At 36.4% G+C, this 26609-nt stretch overlaps 3 protein-coding genes across 7 annotated transcripts; 1 reads left to right on the top strand and 2 right to left on the bottom strand.

The window, feature by feature from the left end:
- Positions 1-363: 363 nt before the first annotated feature.
- On the bottom strand, positions 364-7436 carry LOC112775364 (L-cysteine desulfhydrase). Of its 4 annotated transcripts, none has more exons than XR_003189528.3 (3): positions 5797-7436; positions 1627-1734; positions 364-1496 (listed from the first exon to the last, which is right to left on the bottom strand). XR_003189528.3 is itself a non-coding variant. In XM_025818941.3 (2 exons), exon 1 carries the CDS (start codon positions 7234-7236, stop codon positions 5815-5817), a length of 1422 nt encoding a protein of 473 aa, XP_025674726.1. In that variant the 5' UTR covers positions 7237-7436; the 3' UTR covers positions 2086-2584; positions 5797-5814. The 4 variants fall into 4 exon arrangements, 2 of the variants coding, with proteins under 2 accessions (XP_025674726.1, XP_025674727.1); XR_003189527.3 differs by having other exon boundaries at positions 1627-1747; XM_025818941.3 differs by lacking the exons at positions 364-1496; positions 1627-1734 and adding an exon at positions 2086-2584.
- Positions 7437-8299: 863 nt separating this feature from the next.
- LOC140181933 (uncharacterized) lies at positions 8300-11622 on the top strand. 2 transcript variants are annotated; one of them, XM_072227665.1, is made up of 7 exons: positions 8300-8494; positions 9041-9106; positions 9306-9353; positions 9762-9822; positions 9905-10039; positions 10946-11113; positions 11231-11622. In XM_072227665.1, the coding sequence occupies exons 2-7, from the start codon at positions 9078-9080 to the stop codon at positions 11273-11275; spliced, it is 486 nt and encodes a 161-aa protein (XP_072083766.1). In that variant the 5' UTR covers positions 8300-8494; positions 9041-9077; the 3' UTR covers positions 11276-11622. The 2 variants fall into 2 exon arrangements, with proteins under 2 accessions (XP_072083766.1, XP_072083767.1); XM_072227666.1 differs by having other exon boundaries at positions 8392-8494; positions 9006-9106.
- On the bottom strand, positions 11287-26592 carry LOC112775249 (protein translocase subunit SecA, chloroplastic). The gene is made up of 20 exons (XM_025818764.3): positions 25949-26592; positions 25533-25605; positions 25219-25425; positions 24807-24910; positions 24522-24701; positions 23340-23558; positions 17648-17761; positions 17451-17564; positions 16391-16558; positions 15966-16141; positions 15338-15404; positions 14013-14159; positions 13750-13845; positions 13603-13671; positions 13343-13444; positions 13013-13264; positions 12859-12926; positions 12182-12299; positions 11786-12025; positions 11287-11687 (listed from the first exon to the last, which is right to left on the bottom strand). The coding sequence occupies exons 1-20, from the start codon at positions 26360-26362 to the stop codon at positions 11550-11552; spliced, it is 3066 nt and encodes a 1021-aa protein (XP_025674549.1). The 5' UTR covers positions 26363-26592; the 3' UTR covers positions 11287-11549.
- Between the last annotated feature and the right edge of the window lie 17 nt (positions 26593-26609).

The following is a 26609-nucleotide window of genomic DNA, read 5'->3' on the forward strand; positions in this document are numbered from 1 at the left end:
TCTAATGATATGTGTATGTTTGCTTTTTTTTTCAAGATGTTCGAACAGGAAGATTAAATCACTTTCAAGTTTGGAGGGTTAATCCATTAATTGTTCAACATTTTTTTTACTGTATTTTGATTTAAGTAGTTATTAGCTTTTATTTGATGTTATGTTTAGTTGGTTTGTTACAACTCTTGATATTGATGAAGTCTTTTATTTTGATATGTTATATTTTAGAAGTAGCCAAGTAAGAATATATTCCATATATATTATCTTTTTTTTAATCAATGATAGTTATTTATCGATATTTTGTCTTTATTTTGTATTAATATTATCCATAAATTTATTATTTTATATTTTATAATTTTAAAAATTAAATTATATCTTAAATTTAATTATTATAAAAAAAAAAAAAAACAGGCCTATTGACAGGCTTCAGGCCAGGCTAGATTTAACAACAGACCAGACTCAGTACTCATTAAAAAGTCTATACCAGGCTACAGGCCAGGCTTAGACCAATATACTCTATTATAGGTCTGGCTTGTTAAAATTAAAGTCTGGCCTGACCTAGCCTGTTTCCACCCCTAGTCACACCCTCTCCCGGTCAACAATTTTGTAGTACAATGCTGGATCATTTGTCTTACACTCGCAGATATACTTTAAACACGATTCCGCATCTAGACCACCCTCCCTTCGTTGCTTCACATTTACATTGTGCATCTCCCTTGTTGTGTAGGGGACATTATGATACCCGCCGGCTAGACTCACTATAAAACCGTGGATTCGTGATACGGAAATATCCCCTTTGTGCATGTCGTTCATTTGCTCAATGTCCTCTTAGCTCATCCTCCGATGGCTTGGGAGCATGGAAGAAAAACACAAATAGAAAACGGGGTGGTTATGCTCGTTTGAAAAGTACGCAACGTACCAACATCCTGATTCATCGTCCATGCGAACATGCATCCTTGCATGGCATCCACACCGTGTCTCGGCCCTTGGCCTCTTTTGCCGGTTAGGAATTGAGTAGAATTTCAGCAATCTGAATTCTTCTCGGTGGCACACAAATTCCTATATTATCCTTACTTCGCTACATTTTTTGCTCCTGTAATGTCTCCTGCTAAAACCATGGTGCTTTGCATATGCCTGGTAGAAGTCAAATGCAATGTTAACATCTGCGAAATTAAAGCGACTTCCACCCTACTCAGGTTCACAAAATCAATTGAACCTAGCAATTCGCCAGAATTATCAGCGTGTAAGTCATCATCCGCAAAATTGTCATACATTCCTCCGATACCGTCCAAATTGTCTTCCAATTCAACCCCATCTCCATTGTCGCCATCGGTCTCTCCAAGATAGTCGTGTTCTGTTTCATCTTCGTGTAACTCATACTCGTCTGACTCCATCCCTACAAGCCTTCACCCTCGACTGATCCAACTCCATGGTCTGCTCCGTCGTACAATTCTGCTTTGTCGGCGAGACGCAAGCCCGCAGGGATATCTTCATGCACAGCAACCCTTTGCCAAATAACAATACAGTAATTCAGCAAAACACACACAGGAATATCCTTGAACAAAGTTGACAAAATTTGGAAAAACAAAAGGGGATATTTAAAAATCAAGTGTAGAGTAATAATACAATATATACCTTCTTTCCATTGAGACGACGATGCCATCAACTACCAAAGACTGTCGAGAATGGAAGTCAGTACCGTTGTGTTCAAATATGTAGCTGGAGGGCGTCACCTTACAAACCCTATGGCCAGTTACTAAGCAGAACTAATTAAATTGGTTTATCAAAAGTGAACAGACATAAACTGCAATTTAAAAAAAATTAAAAAATAACCTCTCTATTTTCTATGCAATTGCAGAAAAAACCCCATAAAAACATTCTTATTTTACACTACCTAACTGACCAGTGAGCCAAATAAATTTTTGGCATTTCGGTGTCACAAACGTATCTCACGTACCGATTCCGTGCCCAACAAAAACCTAAAGGAGTCATCGGCTGCCATCTTATTGAGGGAAAAATATTAAAAATAAAACCCTGAATTTTGGGTTAGAAAAATCAGAATTCGTCTATTAAAAAAATAAAAAAGAAACAAAATAACACCTGAATTTTTGGGTTATGAGATGAGATTGCTATTGATCATCTTATATCACACTCAGTGGGCTTAAAGGTATGATTTAAGTGAGGGAAACAAGCAAATAACATCGGGGGAGAAAAAGGGAAGGGCTAGGATACAACTCTCTTTAATTTCATAATGATGGCCTTAATCTTTCCTTAGTCAAGAATTGATCGATACAGCAGGCAAAAACTACAAGTGATGCCAATGATCATTTCTGAATTCCCTACTTGGTTATGCGAATATGTAGTACAACCATGCCTCAGACCTTCGTACAAAACAGTCGCCAGTTTCGGTAGAATTCATCAATTCAACCACATGCTTTGCCCAAAAATTATCAAGCAAACCCCAAACACATGCTGGTTAAGCATGGTTCCATTAACCAGGAGAGAACAATGCCTCAAAAATATCCGGTATCTCAATTCTGTAATTAATATCTCAGTAAGATCCCATTTTATTCTTCAACAAGTACGAAATTATCTGTCAAATAAATAGCAGAAACACTTTTGGTTATCAACCAAATGCAGAGAGCAAAGAGTCAAAAAACGAAAGGTTTCAAGTACTTGAATTGAAGCTAACTCAAGGATTCAAACATAAACAGGCGCATGGTAGGACACATTAAGAAATTAAGAAATTAAGAAATTACACCTAATAACTCCTGCCTCTTGTCAACACATTAAGAAATTAAGAAATTAAGAAATTACACCTAATAACTCCTGCCTCTTGTCAACACGTAAAAACTGAAACTACAGGAAAAGTAAAACAAAAAATAAATAAACCAGCTAACCACAAAAACAGCCAGGTCAGAATTATCTTTACTATGGTCACAGCGTAAACAGGAATTGCAAACCATGTTTTGAATAGATAATATATCTATTAACTCAGAGGACAACATTCTCTGCTCACCTTTAGCATCATCTACCAATTTATACTGGTCTATGTCGTATTTACTTCTAGGATTTTGTTGGGGGGGGGGGGGGGGGAAGTAATAGAATTCTGTTTGCATTTCCCACTCTCACCAATAACTTAACAAAATCCTGAAAAAACTAAAAATATATAGCAAATGAATGTAAAAACCAAACAGGTCCTAAATTTCATTTTTCATTTATTAATATTAACAAACCAGCTTCACTCTATTCTGAAAGTAAATGGTAAAGAATGAGATAAGTTATGAATCGACCAGTCAGTGTTGACATAAATAAAAGGGAGGCACCACTTCGAAGGACAATAAATTTCATATACTTCAGGAAACATCAACATATCCTGGCCAAATACATCAATTGCAACTGATGTCAGATACGACCACAAAATCATCTCATAACTTTGTGAACCCATTTGATGCACAGGAGGGAAAGGCCATAAGAAATCATTACATAAGTCATGATGCAGACTACAGAATTGGAAGCATCAGGAAACAAATATGGGTTTATTGAAGATAATTCATTTACTATAGCAATATGAATGATCCTCTTTCTAACTATTGACAAAAATAATAAATGCTCCATATAGCGATAATCAAACAGACACAGTTAAGGAAGCAAAGATTTCTATTAAGTGGCTAATTGGGATCATAAGTATCATGACTTATAATCATCTAGAGACCACAGTTATTAGAAAAACTGCATTAGGTCAAATTTTCCAACTGCATTTGGGTTTGGTTTGCCTCAAGATTCTCAAATCTCAGCAATGATTATCTTTTCAGGTACTAACGGATGGAGTGTTGACAATCATCTAAGTCACATACAGTCCAATTTATTTCAATAAAATTTCTTTCATTTGTACTAGGGTTGTGATTTCCTTTTGCCAATGAGTTTTAGTAACATCTATCATTTAATTATTTAAGAATATGTTAATTTGTGTTATAATAAACTTAAAAGAAATTACAGTGTACAAACCTGTTGCCTAACATATGAGAGTTAACAGGAAACAGGATATTAACTGGAAAGTTATTGCAACAAAATTAAGGGTGCGAGTATCTAATGACCACGTTATAGTATTGGGTTTATACGTAATTCACCTTAAGACCAAGCTGGAGGAGTATGTTTGCAATTCACTCCTATATACTATATAGTATATACTACAATTCAATTTAGTCATAACGAGGAGAACACCTGCAATCTATGTCTTTTTGGGAAGAGGTTTCTTTATTGATAGAACGTTTTGAATTCTTTGTTTATAAACTTACTATATATTATAGATATTATACACAATAAATGTTTGATACAAATGCCTAAGGAATAAGGCTGACCATTTATTCATATGATGACTTTAAAACTAATTGCAAATCATGTATATTCAATTTCTTAATCCACATTTCCCCTAGACGTGCTAAGAGAGTTATGTCAGGTAGGCCACAAGGAAGAATAGATTTATGGCCTTTATTGTTATTAACTTATTATTACTATTCCTATAACAGTAAAAACCATCTATTATGGAGCATGTTAAATAATTTTAATGGTCTTTGACTCTTTGTACGAAAAAATGAATTATCCTAGTGCATCCACCAAATAAAAAATTTTGCACGAAGTATTGAAAAAGGTATTTTGCACACATGTTGCTCTTCTTGATAGAAAGTCATGATCATTCTACAAGGGAACATATCATCAACAAGCAAGCAAGTTGCATTAAACAAGTAATCAACATACAACCCACCATCTGAATGTGGGTGCAAGTGTGCAACAAAAGGAACCACTTATAGACTGTAATTCATTCCACCATGGTAACTATTTCTTCCATTTAAAAACACATTCTCATAGTCCTAAAAACAGACACTAATTTAAACATTTCTATTTTACACGCAGATACATGATGTCTAAAGAAAACAGATAAATGCAAATATAATAACTAGGTAAACACCAATTCGCATGTTTCTTTATTTCTCCATTTACAATGTAAATGCAGTTTGCCTGTAGCACAGAGGACCCATATCCAAAAAATTTATATGAGCTTCAATGTAACTATAAAGTAGTCAAAGTGAATGCATCCACCAAAATTGAGTCATAAATCGACATCGTATATTGCTATCGTTGTTGCTGTGGCTAAATTTATGAGCTCCAATGAACTATACAGTAGTCAAAGTGAATACATCCATAATTTTGAGTCACAAATCGGTGGCTATGGCTCTTGCTTTCTCTATCGCTATTGCTATCATTATCACTATCCCTATCCATATCACCATTACTATTATGTAGTTATGTGGCAATTTTATCAGAATTCTATTCCTTATACTAATGGTTCAGTAGAAAGACCAAATTGAACTGAATTTAAACTGCAATTTTGGTTCAGTTTCTTAAAATAAAATTGCTTGAAGACAACCAAACTAGTTCTGAACTGGTTAAAAACCCAATGGCCAGTGGATCCTTAAATGCAAATGGTTCTTTGACGGGAAAGTTTCTCAAACACCACATGATCATTAAAGGATGTTGATCATTTGTACACTCCAACAACAGCTTGGTTTAATGGTTTCTTTTAACAACTTCAATCATAGGTACAATCAATTATAGACATACAGAGATCAGAAGCTATCAAGCTATGCTACATGTTAAATTGCAAAGCAACTAGGTGGAATACTTGTTTAACTCCAAGAGAACACAAAACAGGAAAATTGGGTATACTCATAAAATGTGCTCTTCAAGCATATGTTAGTTTAAAATCGAACAATTCAAAAGCGGGTGTTGTCATGGAAAAAATACCTATTCGCTCTTTTTGGATCACTCAACAGGAAGCATGCTGCAAATTTTCCCATCCTCCAAAATCTGATTAATTGCATTCTTAAGCCTATGATAATCCTCATCTGTGTTATAAATTTGACGAGATATCCTAACATAACCAGTTATAAACCCGTCCTTGTCCTTGGGATCCCTATCTTCATTCCTCAAAGCCTGGTAATATGTAGGAACCTCAATCCTGTGATACACCCTCAGGTGCGTCCTTAAACTCATGGCATCATCATCACTCGTCACACATAGCCTAGACGGCAATCCAACCATTATCATGCTTGCGCACATCTCTGGCGGCGACCCCAGCATTGTTCCCCATGATTCAGCCAGCATAGTCCCCATCTTCACAACCCCATCATGGTTCCTCTTCATGATCCCCTTAATACCACCTTCGAACCGGTTCACAAACTCCAAAATCGACGGCACCACGAGCTGGGGAGTATAGTCTCTGTTCCCAACCCAGGAGCTCTCTAACGCCAACCCTTTCCCATACTCTTGAGACACGACTGGGTGGTGCAAATCCACCAAACCTTTCGAATTCTTGCAGTGCAAGAAAGCCACAGCAGGCGGTGCAAAGAACCATTTATACAAATTGCTCACGTAGAAATCAGCATCAATTTCCTTCACGTCGACAGGCACGCTCCCTATGGAGTGGGCGCCATCCACGAAGACCTGGTCCACACCTTCCTCCCTGCAAACCCTAATCAATTCTCGAACGGGAAGAACAACCGAAGGCATCGAAGTTATGTGATCAATCATCGCAAACCTAACCCTTCCGCCATTAATCTTACCTCGCTCAAGCCCCTTCTTGAACTCCGCAATAATCTCCTCATCGCTGCGAACTGGAAAGGGAAGCCGAACCTCCACGACGGAGCCACCAGCGGGGCCGATGTATGCGCCGATGGATTTCTTCACCGCCGGGAACGCGCAGTGGAACATGATGACGGCGTCGTTCTTGCGGAAGCTTCCGTCAGCGAACTGGCGGCCGACCTGCTGGAGGACGATAGCGGCGGCGGTTGTAGCATTGTCGACGAGTGACACGTCATCGACGTCGTCGGCGTTGATTAAAGCCTTCACGGCGGCGCGTGACTCGAGGATCCCCTTTCGGAGCGAGTTGAAGAAAAATTCATCGGGTTGCTGCAGGAATCGGAGATGCCACGTGTTCTGGGCAGAGAGAACTGACCGCGGGCAGCTCCCAAAGCTGCCGTTGTTAATTCTGGCAAAGCCCTGTTGGTGGTGGGAGAACTCTTGCAGAATGTCGGGTTCAGAAATGGGTCGGGTCAGTCTGGGCTTCTTTAAGGGGCTTTGGTGGGCGTGGTCGTTTGCCTCTACGGCGCCGTTTCGAGGGTCTTCATCGTCGTCCTGAGGCATTGGTACTGGGTTTAGGGTAGGGTTATTGGAAAGTGTGATCATCGGTGATATTTTTAAAGCTAGGGCTTTTTGAGTAAAAAAGTGAGTGTCCAAAAGCAAGAGCTGGAAAAATAAAATAGTGGCGAGAACTGAGATGGGAAGTTATCAGCCTAGTGTTTGTCGTTATTCTGTAATCCGTATGACCGTATCCGATGAAACACCTGTAATTTTTTTTTTTTTGGACTTGAACACGTGTATTTTCCAGTTTACTTTTTTATTGGCAAAATGAATCTTGGGCCTAAAACAGAAAAAGAACCCGGAAAAAGTACTTATACCTGGCCAAAAAACCGCCAAAAAAAAAAAGGAAAGAGGTAACTAGGGTAGGGTTCATTTTCTGGCCTTAAGGACTTATTCGATGGTCAATCATATATGTCTTGCAAAAAGTATATAAGTACATTTATATTGGAAATTTGACTAAATCAACTTGTGGTAACCCTTTAGAGCAACTTTAATAGAATTAATTTTAGGTATTATTTTTTATTTCAAAAATATTATTCGTACATTAAAATTAGCCACTAAAATCAGTCACCACTATATTTGTATATAAATATGTGTATAATTTATTTTATTTTCAATCTGTATTTATATTCCAGCATATATTTTATATTGATGATTAATTTTAGTGGCTACTTTTAATATATACGTAACATAACTTTTTTATTTTTATTGTAATTAAAATAATTTAAAATTAAAACATACATTAAATACCATCTTTAAAATTATAAAAAAAAGATGAGTAAAATAATACTACTTATATAATTTATTAAACCTCTATTAAATAAACATTATAACTTTATAACAAAAAAATCTCACATTGAATTTTCAAGTTAAAATGAGACAAAACATTAGAGTAATATAATTATTGGAGATACTCTTAAGCATAGCATGTTATAATACCCTACCCAAAATTGAGGATTATCCCATTCATGTGACAAAAATAAAATTATATATGAGAAGTGATAGGAGGTCAATAATTTTGTGATTTATAACCATCAAGTAGTATTAATGATAATTTTAATGATATATATACTAACTAAAAATTACTCATTTTTCTTTTACTGATTATATACTAACCAAAATTTAATAAAGTTGCTGCGCTAGACCTTTTCATTATATATATTACCAATTAATGTTATTAATTAAGGAAAATTATATAAATATTACTCTGCCCAGTGCTTTGTGCCTCACTATCTCTGTTCTTCATATTGACGCTGCTCTCTCAACCTTGGCTTCGGCGGATTGCTGTTGTCTCGCAGTTCAGGTAGGCTCCTCCATCTCAACCTAGTCTTAGGTGGATTGAATCTGTTTTGAATGAATGAATCTGTTCGAAGCTCTTTCTTTTTCTGCGCTGCTCGTGTAGTCATGGTTGTTTCTGTCTTATGAACTTGTGACTCGTGACTGGGTGGCTTTTGAGTTAGACTTATTATGATTCAACATCATTTATGTGTTAATTGGTTTATTTGAGACTTATGAAAATACGAGTATATTTACTTTCCTTCTACACCAGCTTTCTGAATCTGAGGTAGAAACTACGAGTTTACAGCCTTGCACTCTTGCTTCCTTCTTCATTTTCTTTCCAGCGTATTTGTACAGTTTTAATTAAGATATTTATATTTTCAGATCTTTCCCCCTGTTTTGCTTCTTCTCTTCGTGTTTATTTTGTTAATATTATTGAGGAATTTACCCGCATTGGTGTGTTATTGGAAAGCAATGAAAATTCTTTTAGCTATTTACACGTTTTGTGAATTGATTTAATTTTTCTTTGTTGTTAGTTTCCTTTTCTGAATATAGTTTCCTGTTACTGAAGGCACTCAATGTGAGTCTGAAAATTCTGAGAGTAGAAAATGCCCAGTAAAGCCAGTACCGAAAATAAGTATGCAGCACTCCTTTTTCTTGGTATATTATATTATATTATATAAGTATCATTTTCCTATTGTATATGTTCAGCCTGTAAGTTGTAAAAAAATTCTAGCTAGTATATTTTAACTCATAATTCTATTGTTGTTAAATGTCCTTATGCATCAACGTTTTCTTGGACTAAACTGTAATTTAATCTTTGTTGCAATCTGCAGCTGCTATGAAGGAGAGCAACTTGCCAGTCTGCTGCAATCAACTAAGAGGTAGAATTCATCGATTTTCTAGTGCCTTCTCACCTGTGCTTTGATTTACAATTTCTGTCCATCTTTGTGTTCTGTGGATTAAGGAGAATGTTTAACGGTAAGAAAGCAATCAGTACAAAGTCACTCACAAAAACACATACAAAACTGGTACAGGTGCTATGTGGTTTTTATCCTTACCTCTTTGTTCGTCTATTTAGTCTTTGTACTTTGTATTTAAATAGCAAAGCTTTCTTCCAGCATGATTTTCTCGACAATACTGTTTAGTGAAGCCAAGGTTATAAAACCACCAATGATTTAATGTTATAATGTGTGAAGTACTGAATTGCTTCCTGCTTATCGCGGAACTAATCAATAAATAGTACATATATTCTCTCAGCTATTCTGACATGTGGTTACTTCAATGAGCAGGGGGATCGAATTAGCGAGATGCACGGATGGAAATTCTTTGCCAGAAAAGATATGGCTAAAGGTTTGTCTTTAAATTTGTTAATGGGACCTTAAAATGTATGACAAATTTAGCATGAAGCTTACATACCTATGGTTCCTTGCAGCAACAGTTTTCTATTGGGGTTAATGACGTAACCCGGGTCCTTGAACGAATGAGACCATGCACTGAGCTGGGAAAGTCTGCTCAACTTCCCCCTTTAATCAGCAGCACTCATAGATCACCTTTGGTTAAACTTCAGGTTGAGTTTCTGTATTCTGCTACGTAGATCATATGAATGGTTAACTTTTTCTTTTAGGAAACGAAAGTTGAAGCAAAACCCATAGGAGCTGTATCCCAATTGATGATTGGTTTGACATGATGTCACCCTTTCTCTATGTTAGATTTACTCCACAAAAAGACTTGGTTGATATGGTTTGACATGATGTCACCCTTTCTCTATGTTAGATTTACTCCACAAAAAGACTTGGTAGCTTTATCAACCTCATCACAAATTGATCTAGGCACCGAGTGAATAGGAAGGCATGACATAAATTGGAAGAGATGATACAAGATATTTAGCAAGAGTCAATTTTCCAGCCTTGTTAAGTAATTTGCCTTTCCAAATGATTAATCTTTAATTTTGTCAACAATGAAAGAAAAATTACTTTTATTAGGCCTCCTGGTTAATGAAGGGAATCCAAGATGGTCTGTTGCAAAGAGAATTGAAGAGATAGATATAAACAATCTTTTTCTGTGCCTGGAAACGACAGCAGAGCACATGCTCTAGACTTCTGCAATTGAATTCTAAGTCCTGCTGTTTTGCAAAATAAATCTCAAAAGCATCATCCACAACCTTCACTTGATTAGCAGAAGCACCCAAAAAACCAAAATATGTTAATCATTTATTAATGATGATAACCACTTAGTGACTAATGCACATATGGAAGTGGCAACCTTGTTTTCCATATTCAAATTCGATTATTTCTTATTTTAAATAAAATAGAATATCGAATGAGATAATTGTAATACATAATGTTTAGCATGAATGAATGCTGTGGTTTGTATTGTGTACCTCCTGGCTCCTTGAGGGTGTGGTTAAGTACTTCAGTAGTTTTGTTTTGTTTCCCTGAATTGACATTATTTACATTCTTTGTTACTTATGCAGGCTGTCCTTGTAGCTTCCGATACTAAGCCAAATTGGTTGACTAAGCATCTGCCAGGTTTGGCTTCATCAAGAGGGGTGCCCTTAATCTTTGTTAAAGATAACAAAGGTGGTTCTTTGAGATTAGGTGAACTTGTTAAATTGAAAACTGCCATTGCTATTGGAATTAAGGTGAGGTCTTTTTCTCGCAATAGATTCCAGAGTTTTGTACTTATGTTCACATAGTTTCTCGCAATAGATTCCATATTTTGAGGCTTGATTCACTTATTGATCTTTCAACGATTTCAGGAAAAAGGGAACCCCATCAATAAAATTTATGAAGATATACTTTAAAAGGCAATGAATTTAAACATGGAAAAGACAGGCCAGATTTCACTGCTACATTTGGCGAACAAATTGAGAAGAGTAACATGCCCCAGCCATCTAAATGAATGGCTATAGGTTTATAACCCATTCTTGAACTTGTATTCTAATGTAGTTCTTTATATCTAGACTAGATACATGTTACATTTTTTCATTTACAGTCATGGTCTATTGTACATTAAACTTTACATGCAAGCAGATCAGCGCCAGATTTTTAGTTATATAACTTTGTGGCGTGCTGGAATTATGCGCTAGCACTTGATGTTGAAGGTTCAACACTACCAACTGGATCAGCATTGGTATTAGCTTTCCGTGCATTTAGTTTCTCTGATTTCTGATTCCCCTTTTTGTCCTGATCTTGTTTTACCCGCACGGGTTGGAACTGCCAAATGCAATAATATAAATAACGGTTTAAGTCATGTATATTTCAAATGTTGCAACTAAAACAAAGAATGTATATGATGGGGGTCTGATGCAAACCTGATATATGGAATAGATAACATTTCTTCTAATCTGTGCCATCATCTCCAAGAAAAGGTTATATCCTTCAAGCTTATATTCAATAAGTGGATCCCTCTGTGCATACCCTCGCAAGCCTACAGCTTGCTGAACAAATTTTAGTGCTTGAAGATGTTCTTTCCACAAGCGATCAATATTGCTCAGAATCAAGAATCTCTCAGCTTCTTTCATCAAACCGGGTTCTTGTTGCTCCACAATATCCTACGGCAACATTTGTAATAATGAGATGCAAAATGAAAAAATAAAAAAAGAATTATGTCTCATCCGCTAAAGAAATGCCAACTTTTCAAATTGAATCCTATGTATGATGATAGACATCTTTGGACTGGTCAGGAAGATTTAATGTTAGTAGCTGACCCTTTTCTGCAAATATGCTTCACGACCACGGAGACGGAGATAATTTTTCAGCTCTTCATAATCTGAGCAATTGTTCCTCAGCAAATCAGGGGTTAGATCATTCAGAAAGTAGCAATACCTGAGAGAGAGAGAGGATCATCCAAATGTCTATTGTCAGCAAAATTAATAGATCTGAACTACACAAAGTTATGCACAGGTTATGAAACATATCAAAGATAACCCATGATCCCCCCCCCCCCCCTCTTTCTCTCTCTCTCTCTCTCCCCCCCCCCCCCCCCCCCCCCCCCTCCTCTTTCCTCCTCCCACCACAAGTAAGAAAGGGATCTTCTAAGTTTTGCATGCACTTGCGAAAATTTAATCCTTTATATGCATCAACACACTAAATGATATGCTCCATAACCTTGAAAAGATGTTGCATCATTAAGCTAGGTAGTCATAGTACTATTACCCTGCAATTGCTAACCCAGTGCAATTCAATTGAGCACTATACGATCATAATATACCAGGCAGAATGAAACAAATGACAGGTAAGTTGCTTTTGGCAGTACCAGGTTCTAGAAACATACTAGTAAAAAACAAAGATATTACATGAATGTGCTATATGAACAAGATTAAATTCCAGCTCATGACTTAACCAAACACCGCATCAAGCAAGAGGATCAGATTATTTCACTTACTGCTGAATTTTTGCAATTAAGCTTTCAAGATCCCAGCTGTCTCTTGGAGTATCAGAACCAATATTTGCCTAATTCAAAATTCAATTCATCATCATATTGCCCAAGAAGGCAAGAGGTCACAATATAAATGAAATTGTTATTAATTAAAACTTACCTCTATAATATCATCCATTGTCAATTCAGCATATTCAATAAGAAGAGACTGAAGATTCTCAGATTCAAGTGCTCGTCTTCTCTCTGTATAAACACGATCTCTTTGGCTGTTGAGCACTTCATCATACTCAAACAACTGTTTCCGAATGTCAAAGAAGTAGTTCTCCACTTTCCTTTGGGCTTCATCTAATGCTTTAGTCAACATCTTTGACTCAATAGGTAGGTCCTCAACTCTGAAAGCTCGCATGAGACCCTACACATTCACACTGTTACTAATAATATTTCTGGTGATCAATGACCCTGCACAGCAGCTGCACATCAAATAGATTACCTGAATTCGGTCTCCACCAAATATACGAAAAATGTTATCTTCAAGACTTAAGAAAAAGCGTGAGCCTCCTGGATCTCCTTGTCTGCCACTTCGACCACGCAACTGAAAAAATAGAAATTGAAGTTTCAAGTTTAACTACTTATTCAACAATATATCCATGAAAGGAGTTGTGAGTAGAGGCTATGATAGCTGAGAATTATAATAGGCATTTGGCTGTGTAATGCCAGAAGCTATTCCCAAGAAAAGGAAAGAATGCAAACCTGATTATCAATTCTCCGGGACTCATGACGCTCTGTGCCAACTACATGCAGTCCACCAGCTGCCACAACCTAAAGTCACAATTATTATTAAAAATTTGCTAAGGGCAATAGATTAAGTATAGAGGTAGTCAAGTGTAAAAAATTAACCTTCTTCCTCTCCTCCTCAGTAAAGACTTTATATTCCTTAACAATCTCCAGAAATGCATTTCTCAGCTCAGCAATGACTTCATCTTGAGCAGGCCCCTACATAAACATACATGATTTAATGACACAAGATTAAAACTTTGCTTAAGTGATATCAAGAAAGAAGAAAACACCACTTAAGATATTCTTTTGGGAAAATTCATTAATAACGCATTCTCAATTATAGTGTTAATTCGATAAAAGCATGATCATCATCATCGTGTCACCTTCTCACATGAATAGGATAGGCGCTCCTCTGCTTCAAGCTCAGTTAATGATCTTTGGCCCCACGTTTTAACTGCTAACTGCACCGCCTTCTCAGCCAACTCAGTATTTTTAGTTGATAGTTGACATGGAAACAACTTTTCATTCACCTGGATATTGATACGTTCATGGGTATCAGACCAGGTATTGCTGAATAAAATATAAGAAAAATAAAATTCAAACAAACCCTTTTAACTTCTGAGTGTTTTTGAACCTTCACCCTCTCAACTAATGAAAGTAGGTATTAAATACTCAACTTTAAAAGTTACAATTTTCATCCAATATATTTGACTGTAATTGGTGAATATGCATGTGGAACTTTAACATTTTATTTATATATATTTATATAAATCCTCAACTAAAATATTTCGAATAAAAACTTTCTAATTTGAAAATAAATTAACTGATCCTTTTACAAATTTGGGAATAGAGCCGACAAAAATTGGATCTCTTTCCCCACCGTATATATTTCTCCTTCATCATTCAAACTTCATCAGCAATTGCTTTGTTTGATTTGCTAGTAACAACTTTTCTTTAGGTTCCCCTCATTTGATTTCACTGCACATGGAGAGACAGAGAGTGGCACACTGCAGTAGGTTATAAACCTAAGCTGAGCTGGCTGTTTCGGTCATAGATAGATTTAATAAGCTAACCTTAAAGTTCTGATTAAATTCCACCAGAAATGAAATTGCCTAACTGCAGTTGCATTTGATTTGCCTAAAGATTCTCAGTGATGATTACTCTTTTGGGGCACTAACAGATGGAAGTGTTGACAATAATCTCAATCACATTTCAGTCCAATTTCTTTCATTTGTACTAGGGTTGTGATTTCCTATTGACGATGAGTTTTAGTACATCTTTTATTTGATTATTCAAGAACATGTTATTTTCAGTTATAACATACAAAAGAATTAAAATGCACATGCCTAACATATGAAAGTTAACAAAATATTGACTGGAAAGTTAACTGCAATAAATTTTAAGAGTTTGAGTATCTAATGGCCAATAAATGGAAAAGTGGGTGTTAATGCAATTCATTCGAAGTTGCGGGGTATGTTTGCATTTAGATCAAGCTCCTCTAAAGTGAAGAAGTTGGTGAAGTGAGAAAGTGAGAGCCTAATCACCCTTGAGTCAAGGGAGTGGGGTCACACATGATAGAAATTACAAATTCAATGGTAATTAACCCCTTACTTTGTCACTTTACAATTTTCCTCACTAGAAGATCTTTTTCCTTGCATGTCACTCCTATATTACAATTCAATTTAGTCATAACAAGGACAGCACCTACCTTCCAAGTCTTTTTGGGAAGAGGTTTCTTTATTGATACATAGACTCCATCATCTGGCTTGACAACTCTGCAATCATATATTACCAAAAAGAATGAAATGCATGCTTGCAAGGACTTCCAGTTGTTTGAAGAGGAACTTTCAGTTCTAATGCATGATACGTTGATTCTTTCTAACTTGCTTGTTGGTTGTATCAATGCAATGTAAATACAAAATTCCGCAAAGTTTAAGAGTCTAATGGATCTAACTTGGGAGAAACCAAGAGATGCCAAGAGAGTTAATGGTTGGTAGGCCACAGGGAAGACAAATTTAAGGTCTTTATAGTTATTATTCCTATTCCTATAATGGTACATAGACCATTTTATATAATTTTAATTGTCTTTGTCATTGAGATTGTACCTTGAGAAAGTTTAAATCATCCTAGAACATACATCAAATGAAATAGTTTTGCATGAAGCATTGATAAAAAAGGTATTTTGCACACGTGTTGCTCTTCTGGATCATTCTACGAACTTTTCATCAACTGGCATAAAATTGCATAGGACAAGTAATCAACATACAACCTTCCACCTAAAGACCCTAACCCATTCCACTAAACTAATTCTTCTTTCATTTAGAAATAGAAAATACCTAGGCATCAGTATCTCACGAAGCTTTAATCTTGCCATAAATTCAGCATTACCGCCAAGAATTATATCTGTCCCACGACCAGCCATGTTGGTAGCAATTGTCACGGCCCCAAGCCGACCACTCTGAGCTACAATCTCTGCTTCCCTCTCAACATTTTCTGGTTTTGCATTAAGAACCTTAAACAATACAGGGACAGGGTTCATTATATTATATCCAAAAAACTATCGGATTAGAAAGAACAGTTTCTATCATTATGTCTAACTCTACTCTTTCAAATAGAAGAACAATTATTAATAGTGGCATCCGGTCTTGGGCAAAGAATACACTACCCTTCTCCATTAAAGACATTCAACACAGGTAAGATTAAAGAAAATAATGTGCGCTCACATCTTCCAACATCCCCATTAAAACGAAAAAGACTTTACCTCATGTGGAATTCCAGCTTCTTTCAATTGCTCTGACAAAGAATCGCTCTGCTCCACACTGGTGGTGCCAACAAGTACTGGACGACCAGTTTTATGCATTCTAGAGATTTCTACTACAACTGCTCGCCATTTCCCACTAGTTGCCCTAAAAACTACATCAGATTCATCCTGAGAAGAAAATAAAGGCTCATTAGACATGATAAAACTCTTCGAGTTTTTTATCAAGAAATATATTGCTAACATGAAGAGAAGAATGGCAGTACATGGGAGGGTAAGTGATACTCCTTACAAAAGGGGAAAACAAGCATACTATCAAATAAACAGTTGGGAGGACAAGATACTCCTTAAATAAGCAAAAAGCAAGCAAACAAAAAATACTATCAATGAAGCATAACTTTTGAATTACTAATGAAGGGAATGATGATTAAAGACGAGAGGTCAAGATATACACCTTATAGAAGCAAAAACAAACAAAATAAAATACTACCAGTGAAGCATAACTTTCCGATCTCTGAGCATTTAAGGGAAATGCCTCTAAATATATCATGGGCTTTACACCAAATAGAGACAAAAATCTACAGTACACCTATCCTGCAAAAGTTGTTTGTCTGAAAAATCTATCATCGACGGTGCAGAAGTTAGACACCAATTAAATACTCCAAACAACGGCTTATATAGCACATTGCAACAAAGAGCCTCCTCGCTTTCCCCGAAACCAGAAAAACTAGTAAATGGGAACTAATCTAAAATAGCAAGGCACACCTAACACTCACCAAAGATATCAAAACACAATATTCAAACAAAAGCATCATATTCAATGTGTGTAGTAATAATAAATGTGGGATTGGTCAAGATAGTAAGTACATTGGTTTCTTATCCAATGGTCTTGAATTCAAGTCTTAGGAAAGGCAAAAATATTTTATGGTATTTTAATATATAAAAAACAGTATCTTGACAACTACTTCATCTTGCGAAACTCTGATAAGTAAAAGCCAATACTCCATGTTTCACATTGCAAAAGCCATGATAGTGGTCTATGATTGACAAGCAAGATTTAAACCTTTCTTATCATAGGTTTATTTGTTGGAACAATTGTAACTTTAAGCTTGTAAATGCTCTCAAATTCTGTGCTTTCTGTTGCTGCTGTACCAGTCATACCACAAAGCTTAGGAAACTGCAAAAACACAGATTAAAAAGCATCAAGGTAGTTTCTTAGGTAAATGATTTCCTGATTTCTGAAGATGAAACATTTCCAACCTGCAGAAAGAAATTCTGATAACTAATGGAGGCCAGTGTAACTGTTTCATTTTGAATTGGTAGCCCTTCCTTTGCTTCAACTGCTTGGTGAAGTCCATCACTCCACCTTCTCCCCTATCAATAAAGAAAAATTGTATTTACAGAAGAAAAAAATGTAAATAAAAATTACTTAATGCTTGAGATGTCAACAAAATTTACTACTAAAAATTTTGAAGATAAGATATTGTGTCTTCATATTAGTTTCGTTCTTTGTTGTTTAAATAGTGGCGTTCATTGAAATAGTACATTTGATTTGCTATTAGCAAGAGAGAACATATAACAATCATGTTGACTAGGTCATATCAAAATCAGATTCCTAATTCCTTTCATGAATCTTTTATGTAAATAGAATTAATTATAAATCTTTTCCTTTTTTGGTTTAGCTTAATTTTAAGGATTTTATGATTAGAAATCTTTCCTTTATTTTAGACTAGTATTTTTCCCTTTTTTTCCATTTTCTAGTTATTTCTATTTTTGTAATTCCTCTATAAAGAGGATGATTCTCTGTACATTTGAAATAACATTATATTCAAACACTTCAACTTGGTATCAGAGCAGAATCTCTGCACTGTGCCTCTAATTTATAACTATGGCTAACAGTTCCTCAGTCATTAATCCTGAACAGAAGGAGAACACCACTCCTACTCCATCAAATTTAAAATCTGAGCAACGGGTACTAGTTAGTGGTGACTCCCATTCAGTTCAGATCACCACATTTCAACTCAATAGGTCAAACTACCTTAGGTGGTCTCAATCGGTTCAGATGTACATCCGTGGAAGAGGGAAGATTGGATATCTCACCGGTGAACGAAACCAGCCTAACGTCACTGACCCACAATATAATGCATGGGATACCGAAAATTCCATGGTGATGACATGGCTGGTGAACTCAATGGAAGACCATATCAGTAGTAACTATAAAGAATTGTGGGATAGTGTCAAGGAGATGTATTTTGATCTTGGGAATAAATCTCAGATTTATGAACTTACTCTAAAAGCTAGAGAAATTCAACAAGGAAGTGACAATATCACCAAATATTTTCACACATTAGAGCGGGTGTGGCATAGTGGCAGGATCTTGACCACTTCAATAACTACAAGTGGAATTCAGCCGCTGATGCCAAACACCACCAACCACCAACAAACAGGGGAAGAAGGGAGGATATTCCAATTTCTTGCAGGCCTCAACGTGGAGCTAGATGAAGTTCGTGGCAGAATTATCGGAAGAGCAATCCTACCCTCAATTGGAGAAGTATTTGCTGAAGTTAGAAGAGAGGAAACTCGTAGAGCTATGATAATGGGGAAAGGCAAGACTGAACGGACTTCTTTGGAGTCTAATGCACTCTTAGTGGCACTTGCTACACTTAAAAGTTCATCAAATCAGAAGCACCCCTCCAATCTTTGGTGTGACCACTGCAATAAACCTTGTCACACCCGAGAAACCTGCTGGAAGATTCATGGAAAACCAGCACATCTTAAAGGCAGCAAACCTGGTCCCAAAATACGTTCTACCCCCAACTGCTCATGAGGCTGAAAAATCATCATTGAGTAAGGAACAGGTTGAGTAGCTTATGAAGCTGTTGAATTCCAGTTCTGTGTCTAGTACTCCGAGTGGTTCTTTGGCTCAAACAGGTAATTTTAGTATTCCTATGTCCCTTAACTGCACCTCAAACTTAAATGCACCATGGATTGTCGATTCAAGTGCATCTGACCATATGACCAGTCTCTCTCCTTTATTTAAAACTTATTCTTCTTGCTTTGAAAATGAGAAAATTAGAGTTGCTGATGGTAGTTTTTCATCTATTGCTGGAAAAGGTACAATTAAATTGTCCAAAAACATTGACCTAAGAAATGTCCTACATGTACCAAAGCTTTTTTGTAATCTTCTCTCTATTAGTAAAATCTGCAAGTATTCCAATGTGTTGTGACATTCTTTGATACTCATGGTATTTTTCAGGACCGGACATCAAAGATGATTGGCAGTGCTAAGATGATGGATGGGCTCTATCATTTTGAGGATATTTCGGAGGATAAAGTAGCTCAATAATTTAGTGGTATAAGTTCTATGCCTACAAAGGACCAAATAATGCTCTGGCACAATAGACTAGGGACACCCTAGTTTCCCATATCTCAAACATTTGTTTCCAAATTTGTTTAAGAATATTGATTCTTCCTTACTTAAATGTGAAAGTTGTATTCGTTCAAAGAGGCATAGAGTTCCTTATTACTCTCAACCTTATCATGCATCTAAACCTTTCCACTTGATTCATAGTGATGTATGAGGTCCATCGAAAATAACAACTCAATTTGGAAAAAAATGGTTTGTAACTTTTATCGATGACCACACACGACTATGTTGGATCTATCTCATGCATGGAAAATCTGAGGTTTCTAAAATTTTTCAGTATTTTTCAACAATGGTAGAAACACAATTTAACACAAAAATTTCAATATTAAAAAGTGGTGATGACACTGAATACTTTAATAAAGATCTTGGTGAATTTCTTCAAAAGAAAGGTATTCAACATCAATCTACATATCCCAATACACTCCAACAAAATGGCATTGCTGAAAGGAAGAATAAACATCTTCTTGAAGTAGCACGTGCCATTATGTTTGAGGGTAATGTTCCAAAGTATTTATGGGGAGATGTTGCCCTAGCATCAGCCTATCTCATAAATCGAATGCCCATATGTGTGTTAAATTACTGCACACCGTTGGATATTTTCAACAAGAATTTTCCAGATTGCATTTTGACTTACCTTTAAAAGAATTTGGTCGCACTGTGTTTTTGCATACACCTTCATATCAAAGTAAACTTGATCCAAGGACAGAAGAATGCATTTTTATTGGCTATTCCCCAAGTTAAAAGGGTTATCAATGTTTCAATCCACACACAGAAATTTCATGTAAGCATAGATGTTACTTTTTTGGAACATGAAACCTTTTTTCAGAAAAATTCTCTTCAGGGAGAAGAGTCTAAGTGAAAAAATTTTTTGCATGAACCTTTACCCGCTCCTATCTTACATATTGAGGACAACTTTCACTGATCAAGTAAATTCTGAAACAATTGCAAAAAACGATGAGGAAACCGATTCTGAAATTGGGCCAGAATTAGTTGGAACCCAAACAGGAAAAGAAATACCAAAATCAGAAAATGAGCTTTGATGTTATGTTCAAAAATATCCCAAGAAGACTAGAGACCAGCCTATCATATCTGTACCAACCCGATCTGAAAACCCGGAAGCCAACCCCACTGTAGTACTTTAGGAACTTCCAGGTAAATCTAAAATTGTCACTTCTAATAATAACTTGCCAATAGCCCTTCGGAAAGAAACCAGAACCTACACCAAAAAGGTACTCAAAACCAACACCTCCTATTTCCAATTATGTCTCTTACCAAAATCTCTCAAAAACATCGAGCTTTTATTTCTAAAATTACAAATCTGTTTGAGCCTAGGAACATAGAGGAAGCACTAGATGATCCCAACTGGAAATTAGCAACGATGGAAGAGTGACATGCACCCAAGAAAAATGAAACTGGGGAGATTGTAGATCTGCCACATAATACAAAATTGGTTGGCTGCAGGTGGGTTTTCACCATCAAGTGCAATGCTGATGGAAGCATAGAGAGGTATAAAGCTAGGTTAGTAGCTAGGGGATTTACACAAACCTATGGAGTAGACTATCGAGAGACTTTTGCTCCAGTTGCTAAACTCAACTCTATGCGGATTCTCTCATCTCTTGCTGCGAAATACAAATGGCCTTTACATCAATTGGATGTAACGAATGCTTTCCTGAATGGGGAGCTAGAGGAAGAGCTGTTCATGAAACTTCCACCTGGATTTGAGGCTGAACTAGAGAGGAATAAAGTGTGCAAACTAAGAAATCTCTCTATGGATTGAAACAATCCCCAAGAGCTTGGTTTGAACGACTTGGAATGGTGGTGAAGGGACTTGGTTATACTCAAAGTCAAGCTGACCATACACTTTTCTATAAACATTCAGCAGTTAATAAAACTGTCATCTTAATTGTATATGTGGATGACATTATTCTGACAGGCGATGATATCTTGGAGCTAAAAGACTTGAAGGAGAAGCTTGCCAAAGCATTTGAAATCAAAGAACTTGGCTCATTAAAATACTTCCTTGGAATTGAATTTGCAAAGTCTAAGAAAGGCATTTTTATGAACCAACGAAAGTACATCCTAGATCTTTTAAAAGAGACGGGATTACTTAGTTGTAAAGCTGCTAAAACACCTATAGAGCCTAACTTAAAATTGAAGCCAGCTGAACCAGAAAATATAATGGACAAAGGGAGATATCAGCGGTTGGTAGGAAGGCTATCTACTTAGCCTTTGTTGTGAGCATGGTAAGCCAGTTTATGCATTCACCTGGTCGAGAACACATGGATGCTGTCTTTAGAATCCTAAGGTACTTGAAGGGGTCGCCTGGGAAAGGGTTACTCTACAAAAAGCATGGACATCTTCAAGTAGAAGCTTATACAGATACGGATTGGGCTGGGAATGTCATGGATAGGTGGTCAACATCTAGCTATTGTACTTTTGTTGGAGGAAACCTGGTTAGTTGGAGGAGTAAAAAACAGAATGTTGTAGTGGCTCATGGAATATGTGAAGCACTGTGGGTAGAGAAAATCCTACAAGAACTAAAAGTTCCCATTTCTCCATCAATGAGTTGTATTATGACAACAAATCTGCAATTTCTATTTCTCATAATCCAGTTCTGCACAATAGAACTAAACATGTTGAAGTTGACAAGCATTTATCAGGGAAAAGATTGAGAGAGGACAAATTTGCATCTCATATGTTCCAATCACGAAACAATTAGCAGATGTTCTAACTAAAGGATTACCCAAGAAGACCTTTGATAGCATAATAAGTAAGCCATTAATGAAGGATATCTTCAAGCCAACTTTGAGGAGGAGTGTTGACTAGATCAAATCAAAATCAAATTCCTAATTCCTTTCATGAATCTTTTATGTAAATTGAATTAGTTATAAATCTTTTCCTATTTTGGTTTAGCTTAATTTTAAAGATTTTATGATTAGAAATTTTTCTTTTATTTTAGGCTAGTATTTCCTTTTTTCCTATTTTCTAGTTATTTCTATTTCTGTAATTCCTCATTCCTCATTCCTCATTCCTCTATAAAGAGGATGATTTCTTGTACGTTTGAAATAACATTATATTCAAACACTTCAACTATCAGAATGTAATATAAATACCAAGCTCTTGGCATTATATTCACAAGCAAGTACGACATATTAAGAAGGAGGAAGCTCCATTATGGCATTACCAATTAATTTGAAGATATGGTAAAATATAAAATGTATCAAAACTTAGAAGGGTGGAAGCTCCATTAATAATTTGTATTTTAGAAAGGTATGGTGGATCGGTTTATAATGTAGACTAATATAAAATCTGCGTCAAAACTTCAACTCAAAGTCTCAAACTAGTTAATTTTCATAACAACTGTTGTTATCACAACAAATAGTTCAAAATGAAGAGATAATAATTACCACGTGCAATAAATCAAATAATACTAAGAAAATGCTATAGGTGCTACTATGCCTATTGTCTTTCCCTGGCAAATTATAGAATGTACTGTCATAAGAGAGTGTTAGAATGTCTGAATACCTGCATAACTCGACCAGTGAACTCATCGACAATTAGGACCTCTTTTCCACGAGTTATGTAATTTACATCTCGGAGAAATAGTTCTTTCGCTTTTATTGCATTTAGGATATATGAAGCCCACTGTTCTCGTGGATCGTATAAATCTTTGACGTTTAAAATTTCTTCAGCATCTTCATAACCTTGCTCAGAAAGTAGAACTGTCTTCTGTTTTTCGTCCACCTACAGTGACAGTTTTAGTAAAGATAAGATTAGAAGATTCACTTCTATTTTAATAAATTAAGCATCCACTCAAGCCATAAGAGAAGTTGTCAGCATACAAATTAAAGGTTGAAGTTGAATCATTTACCAAAAGAAATAATTCCAGACTGACTTTTTTCCTGAAATAGTTTAATGTATGCTTTTTTAGTTGCATTTTCATGCTTATTGGCATCTACAAAATCCCATGAAAGTCAATACATTTATTCCCCATCCTATCTTGTTTACTGTGTCCACTGTCCACCCATTATACACAACATATAACAGTCTTATTTCCTTCTTGACTTTTTACCACGCTATATTTAGTCAGGAGGAGTGCTAGGGGACAGCAACTTTTGTGATTTGTAGCCATCAAGTAGCCATCAATGATGATTTTAATGATGTGAGATTGGTGTGAGATTTCATCCAATGGTTCACTTTTCTTTTGCTGGTTACATGCTGGCTAGAATTTAATAAAGTTGCTGGCCCCCTAGACTTTTCCTTTAGTCTAAATACAACACTGTCGTTATTATGGTTCTGCATTAAAAATTTCCCTTTTCCATTTACATGTCACCACCAAAAGGGGGAAATATTAGTAAATGACAAAGCAATCCCTTCTATAATTTTCTAGCATAGGTAATATAGGATTATAGGCCCAAAAAGTAGACAGTCAGGCGATAAATAAATCTCTCTACTTTATACAAGATTGGCTGAACTTAAGTATGCCATATAACCTAGTTAATGCACATAGTTCCTAACTCCTGCAAACCTATACAGAATGCAGAATACAGACTCCTCTTTAGATGCTAAATTTTCTTGTCAGTGTCTATCTAACAATTAGTCAGTTAAGCACTGAGCCAGAGAGAAAGGCAGAAAAAGTGTATGATGATAACGTAATACTTTGCTATAGTTCAAAAAGCAAATATAGTTTAATTTTAGAAGACTTACAGTGTAGTGTATGTCTCGTTCAAAGGCAGCTGCTATCTTTGCAGCCTTATAATATCGATCACTAGGTTTTTCTGCAGGTCCTGATATAATGAGTGGAGTTCTAGCTTCGTCAATAAGGATGGAATCAACCTCATCAATGATACAGTAATTGAAACCTCTTACGACAAGCTCCTCAACACTCTGCAGATCCCATGATTTGAAGTTCAGTGTAATGTAATGGATAAAAACAACTATTTGCAAAGCATATAGTAAATGCAAGTAATAAGTACAGGAAGAATTACTTTCCGTGGCAAGATTGTCTCTTAAGTAATCAAAACCAAGCTCGCTGTTGGTGACATATGTTATGTCACATAAGTAATTTTCCTTTCTTTGCTCACTTGTCATATTCTCTGCCAATGAAATTCGTTGTAAGCTAGCAACAATGGCATAGATTTAAAGCGCGGTGTGCATTAAAAAGATTAAAAATATAAAAGCTCAATAAATAAAGAGCTGAGTAACATAAAATGCAGCCAAAATGAAATCAATATAAAATACATCATGAAATGGCTTAAAATTAGAAATGATACAGAGGTTGATAACAAGGAAGCAAGACAGAATCATCAAAACAACGAATGCTCCAACTGACCAAAAAAGGATAATATACAGAAACATAATCTGATATAAAGGGGAAAGCAAAGGATAAAAATATGAGACATACGCTGGATGAGGCCAACCTTCAACCCAAGAAAGCGAGGGACTTGACCAACCCACTCACAATCTCTTCTAGCCAGATAATCATTAACGGTCACAACATGAACGCCCTTTCCAGTTAAAGCATTCAAATATGCTGGCAAAATTGCAACCAATGTCTTCCCTTCTCCAGTCCTCATTTCTGCTATCTCTCCCTTATGAAGAACCATTCCACCTAAAAAAACCAAGCCAAATTTAACAGCTTTTCAGCTAGAGCTACAGTATCCTACCTCTGCAGAAAAATCCAAAATATTTCAAACAAAGCACAACAAAAAGTTTCACCTATCAGTTGAACATCAAAAGGACGAAGACCGAGAACCCTTTTTGAAGCCTCTCTTACAACAGCAAAAGCCTCCTGGAATAATAAAACACCTGACTTCATCCATATCATTGCTTACAATAAATTTAAATATCAAGAAATTTAGAAAAAAAAAAATCAACAATAACAGCAGCAAAAATATTTCCTCGCTAGGTGCGGTCCAAAGTATGCTACAGTTTTTTATCACAAATCATGCATAAGTATAACAACAACAATACTTGCTACAATGTGCAACACTATTGAGGTAGTGAGTAGCAAGACAAACATTCTTGCTGTTAGATACTATGCGTGCACAAAAGCCATTTCCAATTTAAAAAGAAAAAATGCATATTTTACGACGAAAAAGAAAGAAAGAAATGTCTTCAAATTTTGGACTAACAGGCAAGAGGGAATCGAGTGTTTGGCCCTGCTGCGCGCGTTCCCTGAGCGCAAAAGTCCTGTCCCTCAGTTCCGAATCTGACAGCGCAGAAATTTCGCGTTCCAAACCGTTTATGACATTAACAGTCGCAGCGTATTGCTGCCTCGTCGACTCTCCCGTATCAGTGCCCTTGAAGATGCCGCCCAGCAACCCTCCAAGGGACGCCACCGCACCCGATCGGCGCCTCCTGCCACGCCGCGCTCTGCTCCCGGAAGCAGGAAACGATGTCGTATGTAGAAGCTGAAAGTCTCCGCGAAGAAAACCCGCTAGGGTTACGGTTTTGTGGTGCTTACGACGGCAACCACTACTACTACTACTCTGTGCGTTGCTCCATGCTTTGGTGGTGAAAGAGGAACAGAGTGACGACGCTGCCATGCTTCTGTTCGGCGAAATTTGAGCTTCGAATTTGTTGTTATTGCCGCGGAGGAACGGGAATTTAGTGAAGTTAGTTTCGTTCTATTTATTATTTATTATTGGGTGTTGGAAGTGAAGAGAGAGTAACGGCAAGAGTGCTCTTTGCTCTCTGCTTCCGAGTTGGGATGGATAGCAGTGGCCACCGGTATCAGGGAGATAAGGTAAGGGGAATCTAGTGTGTGTGCAAGTCTATTTTGGAAACATGCAC

The sequence above is a fragment of the Arachis hypogaea genome, chromosome 19 (genome assembly GCF_003086295.3).
Source record: "Arachis hypogaea cultivar Tifrunner chromosome 19, arahy.Tifrunner.gnm2.J5K5, whole genome shotgun sequence".
NCBI lineage: Eukaryota > Viridiplantae > Streptophyta > Magnoliopsida > Fabales > Fabaceae > Arachis > Arachis hypogaea.

Coding starts and splice junctions, on each gene's coding strand:
- LOC112775364 (XM_025818941.3), bottom strand. CDS start 7,236: ATGATCACACTTTCCAATAACCCTACCCTAAACCCAGTACCAATGCCT.
- LOC140181933 (XM_072227665.1), top strand. CDS start 9,078: ATGCCCAGTAAAGCCAGTACCGAAAATAA. Junction 9,107..9,305: donor AAAGCCAGTACCGAAAATAA/GTATGCAGCACT, acceptor TGCAATCTGCAG/CTGCTATGAAGGAGAGCAAC. Junction 9,823..9,904: donor CAGAAAAGATATGGCTAAAG/GTTTGTCTTTAA, acceptor GGTTCCTTGCAG/CAACAGTTTTCTATTGGGGT.
- LOC112775249 (XM_025818764.3), bottom strand. CDS start 26,362: ATGGCAGCGTCGTCACTCTGTTCCTCTTTCACCACCAAAGCATGGAGC. Junction 25,426..25,532: donor TTTTGATGTTCAACTGATAG/GTGAAACTTTTT, acceptor TGGTTTTTTTAG/GTGGAATGGTTCTTCATAAG. Junction 15,405..15,965: donor CGTGAGATACTGATGCCTAG/GTATTTTCTATT, acceptor ATATGATTGCAG/AGTTGTCAAGCCAGATGATG.